General features: G+C 37.9%; 1 protein-coding gene and 1 long non-coding RNA gene across 2 annotated transcripts in view; both read right to left on the bottom strand.

Annotated features, from left to right (window-relative positions):
- LOC107551275 (tyrosine-protein kinase receptor UFO-like) overlaps positions 1 to 11,671 on the bottom strand; it is a 42,110-nt gene extending 30,439 nt beyond the window's left edge. The window contains exons 1-4 of the mRNA XM_016232813.1: positions 11,101 to 11,671; positions 5,893 to 6,100; positions 4,980 to 5,080; positions 4,602 to 4,784 (exon numbers count right to left, since the gene is read on the bottom strand). Coding sequence (XP_016088299.1) covers positions 4,602 to 4,784; positions 4,980 to 5,080; positions 5,893 to 6,100; positions 11,101 to 11,245 — 637 coding nt within the window. The 5' untranslated portion in view covers positions 11,246 to 11,671. The remainder of the gene's footprint in view (positions 1 to 4,601; positions 4,785 to 4,979; positions 5,081 to 5,892; positions 6,101 to 11,100) is intronic.
- A 7,886-nt stretch (positions 11,672 to 19,557) lies between these two features.
- LOC107551272 (uncharacterized) lies at positions 19,558 to 20,011 on the bottom strand. Its single transcript, XR_001604745.1, has 3 exons — positions 19,931 to 20,011; positions 19,721 to 19,819; positions 19,558 to 19,614 (listed from the first exon to the last, which is right to left on the bottom strand). It is a non-coding gene; the product is annotated as an uncharacterized lncRNA (long non-coding RNA).
- Between the last annotated feature and the right edge of the window lie 1,846 nt (positions 20,012 to 21,857).

Below are 21,857 nucleotides of genomic sequence, written 5' to 3'. Positions count from 1 at the left end.
ACATGTCAAATGAAGGCTCTCTTTCTCACACACAGCATTCTTCACACATTCAGTGAAAATAACTCATGTGTGTCATTGAGGAACACTGTGTGTCCATTGTTGAAAGGCCAAAAAAGTTCAATATCAAGGGTCACCAGATCAAATTCTGATGGACAAGGGTTGAGTGCTGTCTGTGTGTGTGTGTGTGTGTGTGTGTGTGTGTGTGAGAGAGAGAGAGAGAGAGAGAGAGTTCAACACAAGCCACATTCAGTTTCATCTCATTCTATTTCCTTCCCTAAAAACACAATCTGTCTTCATCAGCACAAATTCAAAAGAAACAATAATTATTTAAGTGTAAACCCATTCACTGCTCAACTAAACACACTTTTGCCACATAATACAACATTGAAAGAACCTCACAGCATCATGATACACTTTCCCACAATAAAATTACTAGTGTGCCTGTGCAAAACTTGTGGCCATGATGTATTGTGGGTGTTTGCTATGTGGTCATTAATGTGTTTTGTGTGATTGATTTGTGTTTTTGCTTTTTAGTTATCTGGAAGAAAAAAAAGTAAAATGAAATACTTTTTTTTAAATCAAACTCCTGACCACAAGTACAAGCAGCAATAATAGCAAACAGCACTGAATGCTTTACGGAGTGTTTAACATTCTCCCTGTGATGGCCGGTGTGTGTGAAGCTGCTACAGTGGCAGAAGGAATGCTATGGACGGAAAGAACTGCCATTTTAGTTTATGAAATTCCTCAATGAGTGTGAGTCAGTGTGTGTGTGTGTGTGTGCAAGCAGAAGTGTCTCATTCCAAAGATGTGAATCCACCACTAATGGTCAGTTGTCCATGATGAGTCAAAGCCTCCCTCTCTCTCTTTCTCTCTTCAGCTCAGTACAGCTGGAACAACAACACAGGCTGTATGTGGCACTCTGCTGTGGCAGGTTTTCAAAGGCCTCCTCCTCCTCTTTCTCCTCATTTTTTTCTTCCACTCTTTCTTCCTGTCCGGCCTTCCTCTCATCTCCTGCTGCTCTTTCACTAGTAAGTAAAGGCCAGCGTCTCAAAGGATGATTCCCGTTTGGAAAACATCCAGACAGTCCGCCTGCTGCAGAGAGAGACTGTGTGTGGGGGTGGGGTGGGGGGGACTGTGTGTGTGTGTGGGGGGGACCAGCCTTGAAGAAAAGATTGAGATATCTAACATGTAATACTATTCTAAGCAGTTTATGGAACAGGCGTCTGGTTTCTAAATATAAATACAGGACGGGTTACGCACCAAAGCTTAATACTCAGCATTAAAGTGATGTGAACAAACCCCTCATAATGAGCAATATAGCAATAGTACTGATTACACTGGCAAACTGTAATGGTTTTACTGCCCCTTTATTTAGTACTGAAGTGAGCTATTATGTGGAACAGTAACAAGCCGTCACTGTCGGCCTGAAACCTTGTGTCCATGGTTTTGTTCATGATTAGTACAGCCATATTCATGGCAGTAAGTGCATCGCATCACAGGTTACACAGGATATGGTATCTCTTCAAAGTTTATGGTGAAATATTCTTCTCCACTCTTCAGATACATAAAACATTATTCTTAAAGACAGTGTTTCTTCAGTACAGAACATTTTGAACTTATTCAAACACTTAATTTCACTGCACTTCATTCAAGTTTGTTTTAGGGTGAGGTTTGAGGATCCAATGGAGTTACACAGTTTAGTCACAGGCTCCTTTTAGTACATAGTAAAATCCTGAGTGTTAAATTAACACTGCTCAGAGCATACAGGTGCATCTCAATAAATTAGAATGTCGTGGAAAAGTTCATTTATTTCAGTAATTCAACTCAAATTGTGAAACTCGTGTATTAAATAAATTCAGTGCACACAGACTGAAGTAGTTTAAGTCTTTGGTTCTTTTAATTGTGATGATTTTGGCTCACATTTCACAGAAACCCACCAATTCACTCAACAAGTTAGAATACTTCATAAGACCAATAAAAAAACATTTTTAATGAATTGTTGGCCTTCTGGAAAGTATGTTCATTTACTGTACATGTACTCAATACTTGGTAGGGGCGCCTTTTGCTTTAATTACTGCCTCAATGCGGCGTGGCATCTCTTTATTTAATACATGAGTTATTGAGATGCACCTGACTTCACAAGAACTACAACTGACTTCAGCCTCAGACTTAGATAAAATCAACTGAAATAAAAGAAGACATTAAATCTCTCAAGATCTCAGCAGAAGATGATTGAACAACTCTACCAACAGCATCACCAGCTTCATGCATTACTAACCAGTTAGAATTTTTGTTTGTCATGCATCTAAAAATTTCTTAAGAATTAACAGAGATTTAGATGTTAATGTTTATTGAAAATAATAAAATTTGAAGTCACCGTTGTGGAGATAAGTGTTTGCTTTAGTTGGGCTATTGACTCTTGACTTTTTAACATTATTTTTTCTCTGGTTGCTGTCACTGTGTTTATGAAACACATTTTTTATGGCAAAAAGAAAATGTGTTCAGATTATATTGGCTGTGTTTTTGATAATGACATTGATGTCTTGATGCAGCCAGGTTCACTGATGGTTCACCAGTGGTAGTGTGTAATATAGCTTGTTACTGATCACAACTGTATTTTAATGAAACAATAGGAAGCGCTTTAAAAACACTTTGCACACCAGTTTAGAACATCTGTGCTGTTTAGACATGCAGACATCAAGAATCAGCATATGAATCTCAACAATGGTGATGATCATCAGACAGATTCATGCTGCATTGCATTCTGGGTGCACCAGTCATAACTCATCCATGGCTCCCAGCATGCATTGCGACATGAATAAATTATGCAGCTGCATCGTCTTAGTATTTTCTTTTATTTTTACTATTTGCTTTTATTCTTGTTATTTTTTGTTGTGACTTTTTACTGCCTTGTTTTGTGACGTTCAGAAATCACATAAAATTATCAGAATATTTTGTCACCATTGTTGAGGTTCACATGCTGATTCTTCATGTCTATGAGTGCAGGAACTTAAACCTCATTATGAACCATATTTATAAAAGTCATTTAAGAAGGTTTTTCCTCACATTGTTATCGCATATAACTGCAATACTATAGAAATCACAAAAGCACTAAAGTTTTAGATAAAATTCAATCAGAGATTCAGTTGTGTGACATGATTTTACCATAAATTTCTTGCCATCACATATGTATTTAACACACAATTGCGCCAGCCAAAAAGAAGCTTAAGTTTAAAAAGTCAAGGGTCAAGAGGCAACTAAAGCAACCACTATTCACAAAAACGGTAAGTTGAAAAATAAACATCTAAACATTAATTCTCAATAAAGAACTTCTGTTTTAGATAGTCTAACTGGTTAGTAATGCATGAAGCTGGTGATGCTGTTGGTAGAGTTGTTCAATCATCTTCTGCTGAGATCTTGAGAGATTTAAAGTCTTCTTTTATTTCAGTTGATTTTATCTAAGTCTGAGGCTGAAGTCAGTTGTAGTTCTTGTGTTTCTCTTTTCTTCAGTGATTCTGCTTGTTAACAGCAGCTGTTCATCACTAATGATCAATCAGCACTTAATTAATCACATAATTATCTCATTAACTTTAACACTGCTTCAGTGTTACTTTAACACTCTTTTAGAGTGGGACCATATATGCTCCGAGCAGTGTTAATTTAACACTCGGGAAATTACTGTGTACAACATTTGTATTTCAGTGGATGTATACTGTGGTGTTTTTATAGCAAAAACAAAACAAAACAAAAAAAAGTGGAGGGTTTAATTTGGCCATCGAACAATTAAATCAAAATTAGTGCAATATTTCTCTGTAATTACTGTGCAAATATACAATTGTTCTGTGTTTAAGTCCAACTTGTTCCTCCCTTGTTCCATGTAGTTACAGGGTAAATACATCATTTGTGGGCTGTAAATTAAAGGGGTGCTTGTTACCTCCTTGTTCCATGTAGTTGAATGAATGAATGACGCATTTATTGTGTATTGCTGTACACCCAAAGCACTTTACAATCATGTGGGGGGGCTCCTATTCACAAAAACGGTAAGTTGAAAAATAAACATCTAAACATTAATTCTCAATAAAGAACTTCTGTTTTAGATAGTCTAACTGGTTAGTAATGCATGAAGCTGGTGATGCTGTTGGTAGAGTTGTTCAATCATCTTCTGCTGAGATCTTGAGAGATTTAAAGTCTTCTTTTATTTCAGTTGATTTTATCTAAGTCTGAGGCTGAAGTCAGTTGTAGTTCTTGTGTTTCTCTTTTCTTCAGTGATTCTGCTTGTTAACAGCAGCTGTTCATCACTAATGATCAATCAGCACTTAATTAATCACATAATTATCTCATTAACTTTAACACTGCTTCAGTGTTACTTTAACACTCTTTTAGAGTGGGACCATATATGCTCCGAGCAGTGATAATTTACCACTCTGGATTTTACTGTGTACTATTTATTGGTTAAATATTTGTAAAACTCACTGGCAAATGTAAAGTGTGAGCAATAGCATTGATTTATGAAATATGGAGATACGAGGTATTTGTTGTTTGTAGAAGGAAATGTTGATAAAACAACCCTAGTGTAGAGTCATATAGAGTGAGGTCAGTACCTGAGATGTTGAGGGTTGAGGGCGACAGGGATATCGGGTCACGCAGGCTATTGAGAGGCGCCCCGTCCTGAAGCCAGATGACCCGCACCGGATCAGGAGGACCGTGAGCCACACAGTGCAGACTCAGCTCTTTGTTAGCCATGACTGACAAATGCTGTGGCTCTACTGAGAAATGAGGGAGACCTGGGGGAGAGAGGAAGACAGTTAGGGAATCCATAAATATATCATTAATGCACTATAGAGGAGTTCCCAACATAGCAGTCTACTGGTATAGTCGCGACCCAACCCAGCCGCCCAGTGAGCAATCAGGAGATCAAGTCACCATATGAATTTGTATTTTGGAACAATGGATTTGAAAACATTCAAAAAGTGAAATACCTTCTAGTTCAATGTATCCCTCAATGGATAAAAGCTCCTCTTCACCAGAGGAAACCCCACACTGATAGGCGCCCATATCCGAGAGCTGTACCTCCTCTATCCTGTAAGCAGATGGAGAATACTAATAATATGAAACTGCAGTCACATTTCAATAATTCGTTTGGCAGACACTTTTCTACCAAGCAAATTTCAGTGCTTTTAATGTTTCAGTTGTATCAGCTTGTGTGGTCATTGGGAATCAAACCCCTGACATATGCATTGCTAGTGGCATAGCACCAGCTTTACATGTCTGTGGGTTGGGTTTGATCAGCGCTGGGGGTCACAGGTAATACATTTTATAGATTTTCAGTCACACTTTATTTTAAGATTCAATTCTTACGATCAACAAACCATTAACTATGTCTTTTGCCTCAATAAACTAATTAGCTGCTTATTAACAGTTAGTAAGGTAGTTGTTCAATTTAGGTATTGGGTAGGATTAGGGATGTAGAATATGGTCATGCAGAATATGTGCTTTATAAATACTAATAAACAGCATTAACAACATGTTAATGATAGACATGCTAATAAGCAACTAGTTAATAATGAGAATTTGTCCCTGTTCTAAAGTGTTACAGATTTTTCTAATAAAAAAATCTATTTACTGACAAAAGAGTCATATTACAAAAGAAAATATACCTACAAACCAATTGTAGTGCTTGTATTTTGGAGTCTCAGCAAATTGCCAATGAGAAAAAGTGACATAAGAAAACCTATCACACTACTTTCCATACAAATTCATGAGATATCATAATTCAGTACTTTTATAAGGCAATAACGTAACATGCTTGCTTTCTGCAACACTGATCATGGACAGTGGAAATAGTCCACTGGAGAGTCAGAGTAAATGTCCAAATTAAAGAGGTATTCCTACTTGAGTTCACTAATAACCAGCCAGCCGTTCTCATCTTCGGGGAACTGCATCTGGTTGGTGTCGGCAAAGTCCAGCAGCTGTCCCTCCTTCAGCCAGAGCACATCCAGGGGCCCCTGGCCCTCGCCGTCCGCTCGCAGGATGCACTGGACAGCCACTGGCTTCCCAAGAGAGGAGGTCACGTTCTTAGGACTCTCCACAAAATGTAACCCTACACAGTGCAGGAAAATCATGGAAAAACCATTAGGTCAAGAATAAAGTCAGGATTAGCACTTTAACTTCCATAACTTCTGTGTGCTTTGAAGAGCAGTTGAATTAAACAAATGTGTGGTACTTTGGTGCTTAATAATTGCCACACCACGGTGTTTCATGGTGCTCCAAACTACTACCATGGTACATGACCACAAAATTATGGTGTTTTTTGGCTTTGTGTTTTTTGTTAATGGCATCTTATTTGCTGTAATTTGAAGAGCTGGTCATCATATTGGAGGGCTTCCTTATCTTTTCAGAAGATTAAAAAATCATGCCTTTATAAAAATTCTACATCAGCCGTTCCCAACTCTGGTCCTTATCTGACACATCCATTACTAGTCTCAAAGATGAGCTGAATCAGGTGTGATGGGATTGAGGACCACCCTGGTTCTTAGTGGTCACTAGGAGGCCATCAATGTTAAGATAAGGCACAAGACCTTCCATTTAAGTCTAAGTGAGTTTTTGCTCCCTTGTCTCGCAGTACGTGTAAACATCACATGAACTTATCAGTCAAACCTCCTTGTCAATGCCATTGGGGGGGGTGTAGCTTTGTGAACTGATTTTGTAGGGGAGGTTTTCACAAACAACCCTGCCTCGCATGGATTTTTTTTTTCAGCGCAGGACGGTAGATCGGCTCTCTGTTCAACACTTTCTATTAGCTCCATGCATCTCCATCTGCCAAGAGAACTGAAATGTTTTAAATTCCTGTGTGGGCACGGAGCCGATAACAAGCTCTGCAGCTGAAGCCGGAGAGATACCAGAGGCGTGTAATCCAGCATTAGGCCAGTTCCGTGTAGGTTCGCTACGGATGACGCAACTCATTCCGAATTCCTTCCTGCTTAACTCCAGTTTAGGATTTTCTCAAGGCTGTCAGACACAGCCCTGACCCTTAACCTTTGACTCCATGAAAAATATTTCATCCAGAGGGACATGGCATCTGAAACATTTACTAACACAAATATCCCTCATCTACGTGTGCCTGCTTTCTCAAGAAGAAATCAGACTGACTTTCGGAAAAGGCTCATATAAAAACATTATTAATTTCACATTCAGGTGCACACTTAACAAATACACTTAGAGGTTTAAGTTACAGGACCATTTTTTAAAAGAGTTTAACATTCCTTTCAGTCCATCCAAAGTGTGTTCAGAAATGAATGGGATGAACAACATGTGGACACTGTCAGTCTTTCAGGGAAGGTTTAGGAGAACACATATGTACACATACGCAGAGATGTGAGTCCCAAGTTGATATTTAAAATGAGGCCAACTAAATCCTCCTGTCATGGCTAGTTTTTTCTTTATATTGCTGCAGCGGCTTTTAGCTTCACTAGTTCTTTTAAACATCTCTCCTTTTATGATGGCCTGAAAGTGGGCAGTCAACTCTGACCTGAACTGTCTTTCTCTGTGTGTAAAGTCAACATAAAATGGTGCTTCAAATTTTATTTGGTGCTTCCATTTTACTTCCATCTAGTGCTTCCATTTTACTCTGCTAATTTGAAACTTTGTATTCAACAAGAAGAAACTTCTGCATTCTTGTCTACTCAACAAAAAGAAACAATCCAGCAAGGATTTCAACAAAAAGAAACAATCCAGCAAGGGAAGTCGTGGCCTAATGGTTAGCGAGTCAGACTCATAACACAAAGGTTGTGGGTTCGAGTCTCGTACTGGCAGGGATTGTAGGTGGGGGGAGTGAATGTACAGTGCTCTCTCACCTTCAATACCATGACTGAGGTGCCCTTGAGCAAGGCACCGAACCCGCAGCATAAATGGCTGCCCACTTGTGTGTGTGTGTGTAAAACGCAGAGCACTAATTCTGAGTATGGGTCTCCATAATTTCACTTTCAAGACCTGCTTTTATTGAGAAAAGTGGCCCTCGTAGAACTTTTTATTTGCAATAAATAACTAAGAAATAAAGGTCAATTTTGATTTGAATGTATTTTACATAAGGTGTTGTTCCACCATACCTACATTTACTTATGTTCGCATATACACTGAAACGTAATACTGGTGTATTGACTGATTCTAAAACTATTTATTATTAATATGAATTATTATTGTGTAAAAATGTGTATATTTCCAAATGTGCACAAATCCTTATTTATGAATACTCTCCTGTGATCTTATAGATGTCTCCCTAATAAAACACACCTGATTCAACTCATCAGCTCATTAGTAAAGACTCCACAACCTCAAATGTGTGTGTCAGATAAGAGAGACGTCAAAAACATGCAGTGTCGGGGTTCTCTAGGACCAGTTTGGGAACCATTGGGAACCAATGCACTAGAGAGGACTGCGATTGCAACACATTAGGGCCTTTCACACTGCAGGAACCTTTTCATAGTACCAGAACTAATTGTGGAACTACCCACTTTCCGGCGTGTTCGCACCTCCGGAACTGGGTGCGATTTTAGTACCGGACTGCCTTTTTCGAGAACCAAATTAGCTCCTATTCCGGAGCAGGGTCTAACCAGCACAACTGGTACTAATCGTGACGTAAGTAGACATTGATTGGCCAAACACGTATTGAAAACACCCTCACCCGCCATAATTTAAAAACTCAGTGTAAACATACGGTAAGCATGTCAACTTATTTCGCAAGTATGGAGAACAGCGATACATGGACGGACGCTGAAGTGCAGGCACTTGTAGCAAATGTAGCACGGCCGGTTGTCGTTGGAGATTCTCAGTCCTCCTTTCCGTTCTTTCAATTGCTTTACGTATACGTCGACTTTCCATGTCCACTGTGAAACCCGCGAGACACAACAAAAACACAGCTCCGATCACAGCGTCCTCCATCCTCCTGTTGTTAATATGTTGTTATTTGTTTCTGTTGTTGAAAGCCGCGCACAAATGACGACACTGTTGACCGGCTTACGTCACTTCCTAGTACACACTGTCGGTGCGAATGCAACCCTTTAAATGGTACTGGGAAATAGTTTGCGCAAAATCGTCCCAGTACTTTAGTACCGTATATTTAGTTCTGGAACTAAAGCGGTGCGAAAGGGCCTATTGGCATTTGAACAACTTTTAGTACCACTTCTGAGATTTTCACAATAAATTAAGTATTGTGATTACATTTGTCATGTTTTTTTTATACTGTACATATTTTTTAAAAACGTTTTTTTGATTAGGTTTAGTGGTAGGAGTGGGATAAGCAAAAAATGTGAAGATATGTTTTCAATGCTACATTGTTACTAAAATTGTCATTGCAGGTCTACATATTTCTGTCCATATAATATACATATTTTATGCTATCTATAGTGTTTATATTTAGGTTTGAGTAGGGTTAAGGGATCTAAAATGTATCTATAAAATTGTGAAAGTGCAACTATCAAATATCTTTATAATGTTAAAGTTTGTGAAGAATATTTTAGGTTTCTTTAGCTGTAAATATGTAATGGTGTTTACGTTTTAGATCCTGTCAATAAGTCCATACTCTACATTTTTGCATCTATCCAAAGAACAAAAATGTAAATTTTGTTCCTATAAATGTTACGTAGTATTACCTAGAAATAATGAATGAGAGCAGGCTGTCTTCCTTAACATTATTTTGTAAGGTGTTGTAAAATGTTATTGTGTCAATAATCATTAGTAAAAACGACAACTACTAACCAGCAGGAAAAGCAGCCCCGCAAACATCCCTCCCCATTATCATTACCGTTATCACCAGACTAACACAAATCACTCTTCCTTTCCTCCTTTATGTTTTAATTCTCCACCAATCTCAGTCTCCTCCCGTGACTTTTTATTCCATTCTTTTTTAATTCATCCCTCATCCGTCCCTTTGCCCCAAACTCAATCCATCATTTCCCCTGTCTGGTTCAGCATGGCCCCTGAGCCACATTCTTTCTGAATCCCCGCATCCATGCTGCGTGTTTAGGCTGCCCGTCTTCAGAGTCTGAAAGCTTCGATGTGAGAGTCTGATAAGTGTCCAGTCTGCCAGACATCACATCACGCCTCGAGTCTTCGCTCAATTTTACATCACACATAAGGGCCGCTCACAGACAAATGTAAAGACTGTGAGTTTGTGTCTGGTAAACACTTAAAGCCATTATCTTGTGCAAGACAATGTAGACGGAAAGTATGAACGATGCTTGCTTGTGCCAAAGCCTCTGTTGATGCAATGCTGTTACTAGAGTGTTCTGGTTGGTTGCTAATCTTGCAATGTTATTGTTAGGGCATTGCTAGGGTGTTCTTCTAAGATAAACTCAGATATACTTGTCTCCAGATATAGCCCAGGCCCCTCCTTCAATGTAGGATTTTTTTTCCTCTGTCAGGTGAAAACAGTAAGTCCCATTGTTTTGAAAAGTCACAACACACACAGCTCTCCTCAACTAGCTAAAGAGCAAAGACGGTGTGGCATGGATAGAGACATAGGGCACCAAAGTGAATTATATTGTCAAGTGTCTTTTACTATTTGTTACTGTCTGCCCCAAAATGACATGCACTGACGATAAATAAGATACAAAAGATGCTTGTACAGTGGACCGAAGCTTTTTTGACACTTCAGCTTTTTCAGAAATACATACATTTATCTGAATTGCAATTATTTACACTTATTTTGGTGCCAGGGTTATTTTAGTGAATATAAAAGGTTCCTCTCAAGTAAACACAGCAGAATATCCACAGCTGTAGTCTATCATATTTAACTATGGACATGTTCATGTAGCAAAACTGATCTTCATTTTAACACTATATTTATTGTTTTATCATTTCAAACATAAAATTTTTCTACTTTTTGAATCTTTATTTTGTGAAATTCGTTGCTTGAGAAGTGATAATTGTTATCTACTACAATGGCATTTTAATTTTTTTTAAAGTAACTAGAGTGTGTAAAAACTTTTTCAGGCAACTGTATGCCCTTAAACAATACAACGATACAATTTTACAATATTCAAACATGGTGAATGCTCTGAATTACACAGGTTTTGATTAGAAATGATGTGGTATATCTCTTACCTGACAGCAGCTCCGCGGAGCCGAGGCGCATCACTGTCATGAGAAACAGAGCGAGTAAGCTCGACCCGGTCATTGTTTCGCTCGGTTTCGTGCTCCGGTTCAGTGTCGGTGTCGTGTGTGAATCAGAGGCGGATCGCATCATCATCGCATCGCTCCAGTGCGCCTCAACTTTCCACAGATGAGCGTTTCTTCTTGGGCAAAAACAGACTCCTTAGCAAAAAGAAAGAAAGAAAAAAATAATAGAATATCAGCGGTCAAGTAGTCCCCAAAATTGCATCTGCTGAAATCTGTTTCCAACCGCAGTGTAAGCAGTTAATTCTTCCTTTCTTCTTTTTAAAATTCCTTTTCCCCTTCTTTAAGCTCAGAAAGTTTTTAGTATAATCCTGAACGTGAAGAAGGCTGCTGGAGTTCCTAAAGCCAAAACCAAATAGCACTGCAGAGTTTCCCAACCAGAGTTGTTATTTTTGGAATCACGACTCGTATTTTTATGTCAGAATTTCCTTTTGCCTCCAAAACTCCTCTCCCATCAGGACGCCTTTATTCCCCCTTCAGACAAACTCACATTCCTCCACTCAACTTTTGTCCATTCTGTCTTTCTCCTCCCCTCCTCCATCCCTCCCTCCCTCCCTCCCTCCCTCCTGTGCTCCTCCCTCTCGGAGCTCCGACACACAACAACCCCCTTCACCTAGTACTAGTAGACTTGACTAAGCCTACAGACTAGTTATGTGAGACACAGATGCTCACAACATATGTTTTCTTTAAATTTCACTCAAATTGTCTAAGGATGAGTTGTTTTAAGCAATGTAATTTTAATAACTTTTTCAGTGTGTGTTCTATTCTAATTAATTGCATCTCATTTAATTGTAAAAGTATCAGGATTTTGTCACTTTTTATTTCTATTGATGTAAATAAAGGCATTTGGTATTTAAATTAGAATCACATAAAGGTTTTGAAGATGAGATATTTTCATAAATGATATTAATTTGTGGAAACACCTTTGAAAAAACACTACTTGTTAAAAGCAATACAACTAACTTTTACCCCAAGTGCAAAACCAACTCCACATGAGCACCTGAGATTATCTTTTCTTGGTTGTTATGTCGCTCTCATGGTTATGTCTGCAGGTGAGTTTGTACAGCATGTTCATACTGGACTCAGGACAGATGATAAACATGAGTGAAGTTTGTTTGGGTGAACTCAGAGAGAGTGTAGGATGGGCGGGATTCACATTCCCTTCATGAATAAGTGATTCCTCCTTTTTCCCATGAAAATGCAAGGCACTGTTGCTGCGCTCTCAGGTTGCTCAGGGCGGAGAGTCCTCTGGCCCTTTAAGAGGAGGTTGAGGGGTCCGTGCAGTGTTCCCAGGGTCTTTAATGGAGACAGAACTCATCTGAGAAAGACCCCATTGTGTCCTTGCTTTTCAAAAGAAACCAAGGAATCAAGCTTTCTCTCTTTCACACACACACACAGACAGAGACGGCGGAGATAAAGGAGGCAGAAAGTATCAAACATGGTCTTAAAAGAATGAGAAGGGGAAACAATGCTAAATGGTAAGAATGAGGAGACTTTGTTTGGTTAGACAGAGAGGGTAGTGTGGGTGGGTCAGGTTAATGTGAGAGGGAACTGATTAAACTGCCTCACTAAACTTGTCAAACAGGCTAGACCCGGTCTGCCTCAAATCACATACGCTGACTATCAGAAAGTCAGCTACTGATCGCAGCACTGAAGAGCAACCCAACAGTTTTGTAGTTCAGTGTTTTAATTAATTCTTGTGAAAAACAGTTTGTCGACAGGGTTATGTACCAGAGCTCAACAGTTTGGATAGCCTGGGGATTCCCTGCTGTGCTGATTTTATGTTCACTGAATATTTGTGTGACATTTTGAATGTTGTTTGTTAAATTCTGCAAATATAAATGTTACTATATGTCACTGTGTGCGTGTGTGTGTGTGTGTGTGTCTGGAGAGAGAGAGAGAGAGAGAGAGAGAGAGAGAGATGCCAAATAGAAGGGAAAAAACATCATTAAATACGGTGTTGTGTTGCCACATGCCACCACATCAGCTTTAATGTGCCTTGATACTGATTCTTCAAGTCTTCTTCCCTCATGTGCTGTTTTGATGGTGGTGGAGAGTGCTGTAACATGACAGCTGTTCAAATGGGTGTTGAATTATTGACTGTGAAGACCATAGGATATGATTCACATAATTTTCAGACTAATCAAACCATTAACCGACCCATCAGGATAGAAATGTTTCATCGCAGGATGAAGGTGATCTCTCAGAACATGATTTAAAGTGGGTCTCACCTTAAACCATGTCAGTACAGTGCCCTCCACATCATAATAGACCTGCAGGATTTCCTTTAATTTATCATCCATCTGTATGTGAAACGTGTGCTACTACTGTACTACTTGTAATATGAGCCCTGTATGCACACCTGATGTGTGATTAGTAGTGCCTTAACATGCATTTCACCTGGAGAGAGAGAGAGAGAGAGAGAGAGAGAGAGAGATGCCAAATAGAAGGGAAAAAACATCATTAAATACGGTGTTGTGTTGCCACATGCCACCACATCAGCTTTAATGTGCCTTGATACTGATTCTTCAAGTCTTCTTCCCTCATGTGCTGTTTTGATGGTGGTGGAGAGTGCTGTAACATGACAGCTGTTCAAATGGGTGTTGAATTATTGACTGTGAAGACCATAGGATATGATTCACATAATTTTCAGACTAATCAAACCATTAACCGACCCATCAGGATAGAAATGTTTCATCGCAGGATGAAGGTGATCTCTCAGAACATGATTTAAAGTGGGTCTCACCTTAAACCATGTCAGTACAGTGCCCTCCACATCATAATAGACCTGCAGGATTTCCTTTAATTTATCATCCATCTGTATGTGAAACGTGTGCTACTACTGTACTACTTGTAATATGAGCCCTGTATGCACACCTGATGTGTGATTAGTAGTGCCTTAACATGCATTTCACAACAACAGACTTTGTGAATTACTGATGAGATGTGATTTACTGACTGGGCTGGAGAAAGAGATTAGTGTTCTTAAACATGACCTGTACACCACCTCCTGGCGGCTAACAAAACTACAAGCATGGGTTGAAGGCTGTGTCAGTGGTGATCACTGCTCAGGGTCCTTGTAAAGAACGTTAAGGCTAGAGAAACGGGCGGACAGTAGCTCAGTGTTAAAGTCAGCAGAAGAGCAGAAGTCTTGTTATTTGGTAATTTCTCCACTTTAAGTCTGAAATGTAAGCCTTTTTGTTTGTCGCTCTGAAGTCTTGCAGCAAATATCATTAAGCATGTCCTTTATGCAGAAGTCACCAAAATATTATTCCATAGAAAAACGTAAGCTGGTCATTTTTACTAAATAAACCCCACTTCACCAAATAAATTTCATGCAATAAGTTTGCATGAAATACTCAAGTGACTTGAAATTATTTTATAATAATTTACTATATATTCTTTTAAAGCTTCTGTTGAGGAAAACATACAAAACAATCAGTATTGCAACAAAGATAACACTGCACCTTTATTACAGTTACATTAAAGTTCTCAGAGGTCATTTTCAGAGCTTTCTCAGCAGGGAAAAGCTCAGTTATAGGAACTATAGGAATACAGTCAGTATCAGTAACAGGATGGTGTCAGCTGTGTGTAATATAAGAGAGCAAATTCGAGGTGTGATATGAGACACAAAATGGTTTCATTTTCCTGGATGAGCGTTGACATGGACAACAATGTTAGGAAACATCTGAGCACTCAATGCTGCAACTGAGCAGTCAGAATCCAGACAGATATGTAATAACAAAATGTTATAACTTGCCCTGCTTTTGCTTTCAGGTGATGTCAGGAAAGATTGTAATCAATAGAGAAAACAAGCTGTTTGCCAGTGTTGAAGCCATTGTTTTAGGTAAAGTTGCCTTTCTAAAATCTTACAAATAGTTAACCGAAATATAAAAAATGGAATACAAGTAAATAGTAAAATTATACTTGTACTAAAGGTAAAATATCTGAGCAATGGTGGGCAGACTCATTGAAAATGCAAATGTTGCTTTTTTTCTCATGTAAAGTAAGAGTTGCTGTTAGAATATAAGCCTTTAACTTACAGTAGAAGCCTTTATGATCAAATCAAATCAAATCACTTAATTGTCACATTACCACATAATGATGATCGTGAAAAATCATAAGTGCAACTAAAATTCCACATATTATAAAGAAAAGAATATTCAAATTTTACACAGCATGAAGAAAAAAGATAAACACAAAATATGGAGAAACACATTTGTAGGAGTCTCCAAATGGACCATTTGATGGTTTACTACATAACCCCGGGCTGGACTCCGCTTCATCCACGGTGAAAGTCGATCTGGCGATCCACAGCGCAAAGTTGTAGTATTTCCCCAGCAACCAGCACGGATCAGCTCTAGGCATAACAAAGCAGATATCGTCCTCTTTTGGAAGACCAAACAAAGTAGTTTCGCTTTCACAACGAAACACACAGCGTGTTCACGACATGGCAGCAGCAACAACAATACTACAGCGAGAATAAAAGTTAAGCCTTCTTTCTTTGCGTGAACATTTGGGCGGCGTTATGCAAATCTTCCCACATAGTGATGTAGACATGTGGGGGCATGTTAGAACGAGGCGTTTTAGGTAAGCGTGGCTGACTCTTAACTTTTATAAAGAATATCTCTTTGGATTTGAGACTTTAGTCTTTGCAACTTTACAGATCTTCTTTATGCACCAAGAGCTTGTAACACTCCAAAGAGAAAGGAACAATTGAAATCGCATCATATGACCCCTTTAAACAATCGATATTATTGAGGACAGCGGCTGAGGAGCGTGAGATTATCAGCGAGCACTGGAGCTCAGGACAGCTGCAGGAGAATAACAATCCTACGCTGGTAATCCAGTCAGCTCGGGAGGAGGACTTACACTCCGGTTCACGGCTTACCAACAACATCACAGAGAATTAATGAATCCACATACATGAGCTGTATAACTGTTGTGCTGTTTGAATACAGGTACAACATGGTTAAAGGCACGCCTAAATGTGCCTTTCACTACTCCTTTGATTGCAGAAAATCAAATTACACCGTCAGTGTTCCATCAGAAAAAAAATACATAAACTAGTTTTGTTTAGAAATTATATAACTGTATGAGATAGCGAGGGCAGCCTTTTACTCCACACTTGGCTCATACAAACACTTCAGCTAAAATAATATGTTTTGTGCAATATATGAGAAATATAAAAACAAAATACCAAAACGTAGTATCATGTCAATTATTGTGCCTTTAGCTGCAACAGCAGAGGCTCTTTTAACCCAAATAAGATACTTTTACATATTCATATAACAAGAGTTTGTCTCAAAAAATATTTGGAAATTATAATATTTTTCATTTGGTACGTAAATCTATAACATATATATATATATTTTTTTTTATAATGTAAAAAAACAAAAACAGGCCCGGCTCCACGTGAGAGGAAGTGTGGGCCAAGTGACATTCCAGATGGGCCAGGGGTATGGTGGGTATATATTGCATTTTTATTTTTACATTCTCTATTTTGTTTATTTTTAATATTATTTTATTTTTTACCCCACAGATCTTGTATTAATTTAGTAACCTTAGATTTCATTAAAAAAAGTTAATGTCTTATAAAATAGTTATTTATGTCACTACAATATTTACAACACAGTTATGTTATGTAGTATTATAATAAATAAGCTTGACACCAACTCTTTAGATGCCAGTAAAATGTCACAATTCTAGATTCCATTTTTTATTACAACAGCAACATTACAAACCTGACAAACATCAATTTTGATCATTATTAAAGACAAATCAAATAAGTACTAATAAACAAATTACAAGCATCAGCACAAATAAATAAATAGAACAAAGATACAAATTAAACAGTTATAAGCAATTTGCAAACAACAGTATCCAAATGGATCCTTTGTCTTTGCTGGTGACTTTAATCACAGTAATTTGAGGACAGCATTCTCCAAATCCAAGAGGATACAACATCCTTGATCATGTTTATACAAACAGGGCTATAAAGCTACTTCTGCCCTGTTACTCTTACTCCCATTATTCGGTGCTCTCTCACCTGAAAACATGCCCTCCCCCAACATTGGACCTATGCCAGTTTGCGTACAGACCCAGCAGGGCAACTGAGGACGCCATCACCTCACCTCTCCACTCAGCTCTAACTCACTAGGACAGTAGCAACACCATTTTTGTCACAGATGGAGTTCAGTTACTACTGTCTTTTTAAAGCTACTTTACAGCCAAATAGAACTAAATTCTGCCTTCAACACTGTCATCCCATCAAAGCTCAGTGATTTTTGCACTTCCCTCAGCATTCAGACCTAGCTTTTCTCACTAACAGACCACAGTCTGTTAGACTGAACAACCATAATTCTTCCACCCTCACTCTGAACACTGGTGTAACACAGGGCTGTGTGCTGAGCCCAATCCTGTTCCCTCTTTATCCATGACTGCATACCTGTACATGGTTTTATATATAAAAACTTGATATAATGTAATTAATATACAGTAGGTAGTCAACCAGAATGACTATTACTGCCGCGCTTACCGTTGCGGTAATGCCACAGCAGCAAATACATATCAGTCACATGTGAAACTCATTCGTGAAATCACCACCAGGTGGTGCAAAGGGACGGTTAAAACGTTTGCTCAATAAAGTGGAAATGTGAAGTTCGGCCAGAGGACTGGCCTGTATTTTAAATGTACACTGTAAAAAATTTGTAATTAATTAATTTATAAAAAAAGGAGAGAGGTTAGGGGGAGAGAGAAAGAGAAAGAGACAGCTAACTGAAAAAGTACTGGTCATTTTCTGCCTGGGCATTGTCCATTACTTTTACGGTAAAAACATCAATAGTCTCCACATATTTTTATGGATTTATTTATTTTTTGTAAGTCTAAAGTCTGGGGATAGTTAAACATATTATTGCAAATTTCATATGGATTCAGTGTTTTATTCCCTGTGTGATTTGCTGTGTCTTGCGATTCGTACAGGATGAGTTTGTCGTGTGGATGGTTGGGGAAATCGGTGCAAAACTATGATAAACGAAACATGAATTGGTCAATACAAGAGTTTTGTAATTTAATGTAGATAGTACATGTTAGTCTTCTGTGAAACTGACATTTGCAGATTGGCCGAACTCATAGCAGATTTGATGCATTTCTCTGAATGATTTCAGAGAACAACACCTGATTCACAACATTAGTTTCCAAATGCTCTGCGGTGTCAAAACTGATGTTTTTTATTCACCGAAAGAATACATGGAAGGCTGAATATAGCAAAAGGAAAGAAGTTGATATCTAACAAATGAAGGTTAGGTTTGGGGTTGAAACGGCAGGGTACAGTTAGAAAGTCATTTTATTTAAAAAAAATAAATATATATACATAGATAGATAGATAGATAGATAGATACAAGTTACTGATCTCATAATTTAGACTGAGCTAAACATTAGGCTAGATGTCGGTTATCCGTTTCATTTATTTAAAAGTTCAACAAAACAAAATTGGTTGATTTTAAAGAAAGTCGTAATTATAAAAACAGAATAAACTCAAAACAGAAAGTGTAAGATGTTGCAAAATGTTTGCTATATTAAAGCACAATATACATAAAAAAGCTCTGTAAGCTATGTGTAATGTTTAGCCATGTAAAAATAAGTTAAAATAGAAAGCACCAATTTTTTTTTATAAAAAAATAAAATATATTAAAACAGAATTGGTTCAATTTAACAAAAGAAAAAAATTGGAATAGAACAATCTATTCTGAACAGAAAAAAATATAATTATTTAATACTGTAAACATCAGTGGGCAACAGTATTTCTCGGGGAATGAAGTAATTCATTCACCCTGTCCTTGACCCGCTTGCCATCACTACTGGTCATATGAGGGAATTTCTGGGCAACTGTCATCATTATAAAGTGCCTTAAGTTCATGGACAATCCACATTTACCTCTGGAACCATCCCAGTTTGTTGTGGATGCCCACTCTTTATAAATGTCCTGCGGTTCCATGGCACGGAAAAGCAAGCAACTGTAACGATCTGCTCGCCCCTGACTCTGCATCAATGAAACCATCATCAGAGACTCAAGAAGCTCTTGGTCATTCCGCTATTGGAGAAGTGAATGGGAGTTCGGGAGGGCAGCTTCTAATTGGCGTTGTGGCAGAATAAGCAGTTTCCCTACTCTCTGCATCCCCACTAAGAGGAGTCAATCAGTCTGAGGTTGAGGTGTGTGCACAATTTAACTGTGTCCTTAGAACCTCTGTTGCCACTGTCTGTGCTTCTCTTAGCTGCGTTACAACAGTCGAGTGGATCTCGATTAACCCTTTGAGATCAGATCAGCAAGAGCCGTCTTTTCATCTGCATGTGCCTTTTGCAGACACACAACTGCTGTTTCGGCGTCACAGTCTGTCTCTGTTGGAGTGGAGCTCTAGTAGTCACAGTAAACAGGGTATTTGCCTATAACAGGAGAAAGCACGTGTTAATACAATTTTGTGGTTCTCCATTTCGAAGCTATCCATGTAAGGTAATTTTGTACACGGTATAAAACGTAAATAAAAGTTACCGCTTTTTTCGTGACCATGCGCTTCTTCGTAGTGCTAGCTTTTGTTCACCTTTTTGCTAAGGCTTCAGGGCGCGGGAGTCTGTTTTCCACCAAAGATTCCTGTAAACAATAGCGGAATGACCAAAACATCGTAGGTAATATGATAAATAACCATTAACAGTATAATATTGTTTAATTAGTATTGAACAACAATAAAATTATTTTTGTTACCTTCCTTATGTTTCTCATCCTACTTCTGTAAAAGGCAGAAGTGTTCATTTTGACCTGACAGAGCAGTTCAAGTTGCAAAAGAAGTTCGTCTTGGATAATGTAGCATGCAGCATTTTATAGGCCTGCTCCAACACAACTGTCTGTAATTATCAAGCACTGAACACCTTTGATAAGCTGGTTCAGGTGTGTTTGGTTGGAGTTGAAAAATGTTATTTGTGTATTTCAATTTTTGTTTTATCAGTCTACAGTGCTTCACTATTTCAAGAGCTGCAAACATATCCAAGTCACTGTTTTTACCCCATCCTTGGAAACTAAAATATATTATAAATTAAATGTTACTTTTAAATGTTATATTTTTATTTCTGAAATGCTTCTTACACGTATAAAACTGTATGCAATATTGAAAACAGTATAATTCCATTTGAATTATATTTTTATCCATGGGTGTTTTCACTTAAAGTATTAGTAAATGTTCACCTTTTGATAATTACTGTTGCCTCTAGTAATTCTGTGTCTGCTTTTTAATTTCTAACCTACATTATTTTTGGTTCATTTTAATCCAGCAATAGTAATTTTCAATCAATATTTGAGTTAATTTATTAATAGTTTTACCTAAGCTGAGTTCAGCCTGCTGGGTCATTTAATTGGGTTGTTTTAAATATTTTTGCCCAGGTGCTGGGTGGTTTTTCTGCACTCTAAAAAATGCTGGGTTATTTTTTTAAACCAAATGCTGGGTTCAGCTTGTTGGGTCATTTTATTGGGTTATTTTTAGTATTTACTCATGCCGGGTATAGTTTTTTCTTAACTCATTAAAAATGACATCCAGCAGCTAGTTATTAAATATTGGGTTGGTTTTTCTACCAAACTCCTGGGTTGAGCCCGTCTCCGATGAAATAATCCAACTGCTTATTTACAGTCAGAGCGCGGGGTATGCTTCCTCTACAGGAGAGAACGGTTCTCAGCGCCGCCAATTTGGTGCACTTCTTCAGCAAAATAAAGGTGTGTATACATTTTATTTAATTTATAAAGTTTTTACTTTGGTGTAAATTATATTATTTTACGCCATGAAACATACAAGAACGAGATGTCAGTCAGCTGCGTCAGCAGCGGTCGTTTGGCATGATGGAGAGAACTTTTGCCTTGCATAACAAATAGATTTTATTCATTATAATACTGAATTTAATTTAATTTGATGTTAAAATATGTATTCTAATCTCAGTACTGTTTTTTATGGGCAGGTTATGGAGTCAGTCACGGCATCTCATCACCGGCTTAGATTTCGTCGACACGCCGGAACCAGAATTAGCACTATTTCGGTGAAAGGTGATTACAGAGAACGGTGTATGTAATGTATGTAATATTTTATATGTTATCATCCAAATAAATTCTCCCATACAGAAGTCAGATATATTGAAATATATTAATAATAAATACATTTTCATATATTTAAATATCTTCAATTTAAATAGAAGAAAATATATTTTATACAATATATGTAAATATATTTTGAAATATATTTTAAATATATATTTAAATATTTGATTTAGGCTGCTTTTTAATATTTTTCAAATATATTAAACATGTAAATATATTTTTATTGGAAATATTTACATATATTTATTTCCTTTCTATGTAAATACATTTAGATATCAGACTATGTAAATATATTATTTTGTAATATATGTGCAGCGGCAGACGGAGACGCTGAAGAGGGACTTCAGGAGCCTGATCGAGACGGTGCGCCGCACATCGCCCGCGACGACGATCATCGTGTCAGGACCGCTTCCCACGTATCGACGAGGACACGAAAAGTTCAGTAGGATTTTGCTTTAAATGAATGGTTATTGTCATGGTGTAAAGAACAGAAACTGCTCTTTGTTAATAACTGGAATCTTTTCTGGGAGCGTCCTAGGCTGTTTCGCGCTGA

Source organism: Sinocyclocheilus grahami, unplaced genomic scaffold (assembly GCF_001515645.1).
Source record: "Sinocyclocheilus grahami isolate Dianchi unplaced genomic scaffold, SAMN03320097.WGS_v1.1 scaffold419.1, whole genome shotgun sequence".
NCBI lineage: Eukaryota > Metazoa > Chordata > Actinopteri > Cypriniformes > Cyprinidae > Sinocyclocheilus > Sinocyclocheilus grahami.
The sequence above is the reverse complement of the archived record's forward strand: the minus strand, read 5'-3'. Positions and strand labels throughout refer to the sequence as shown.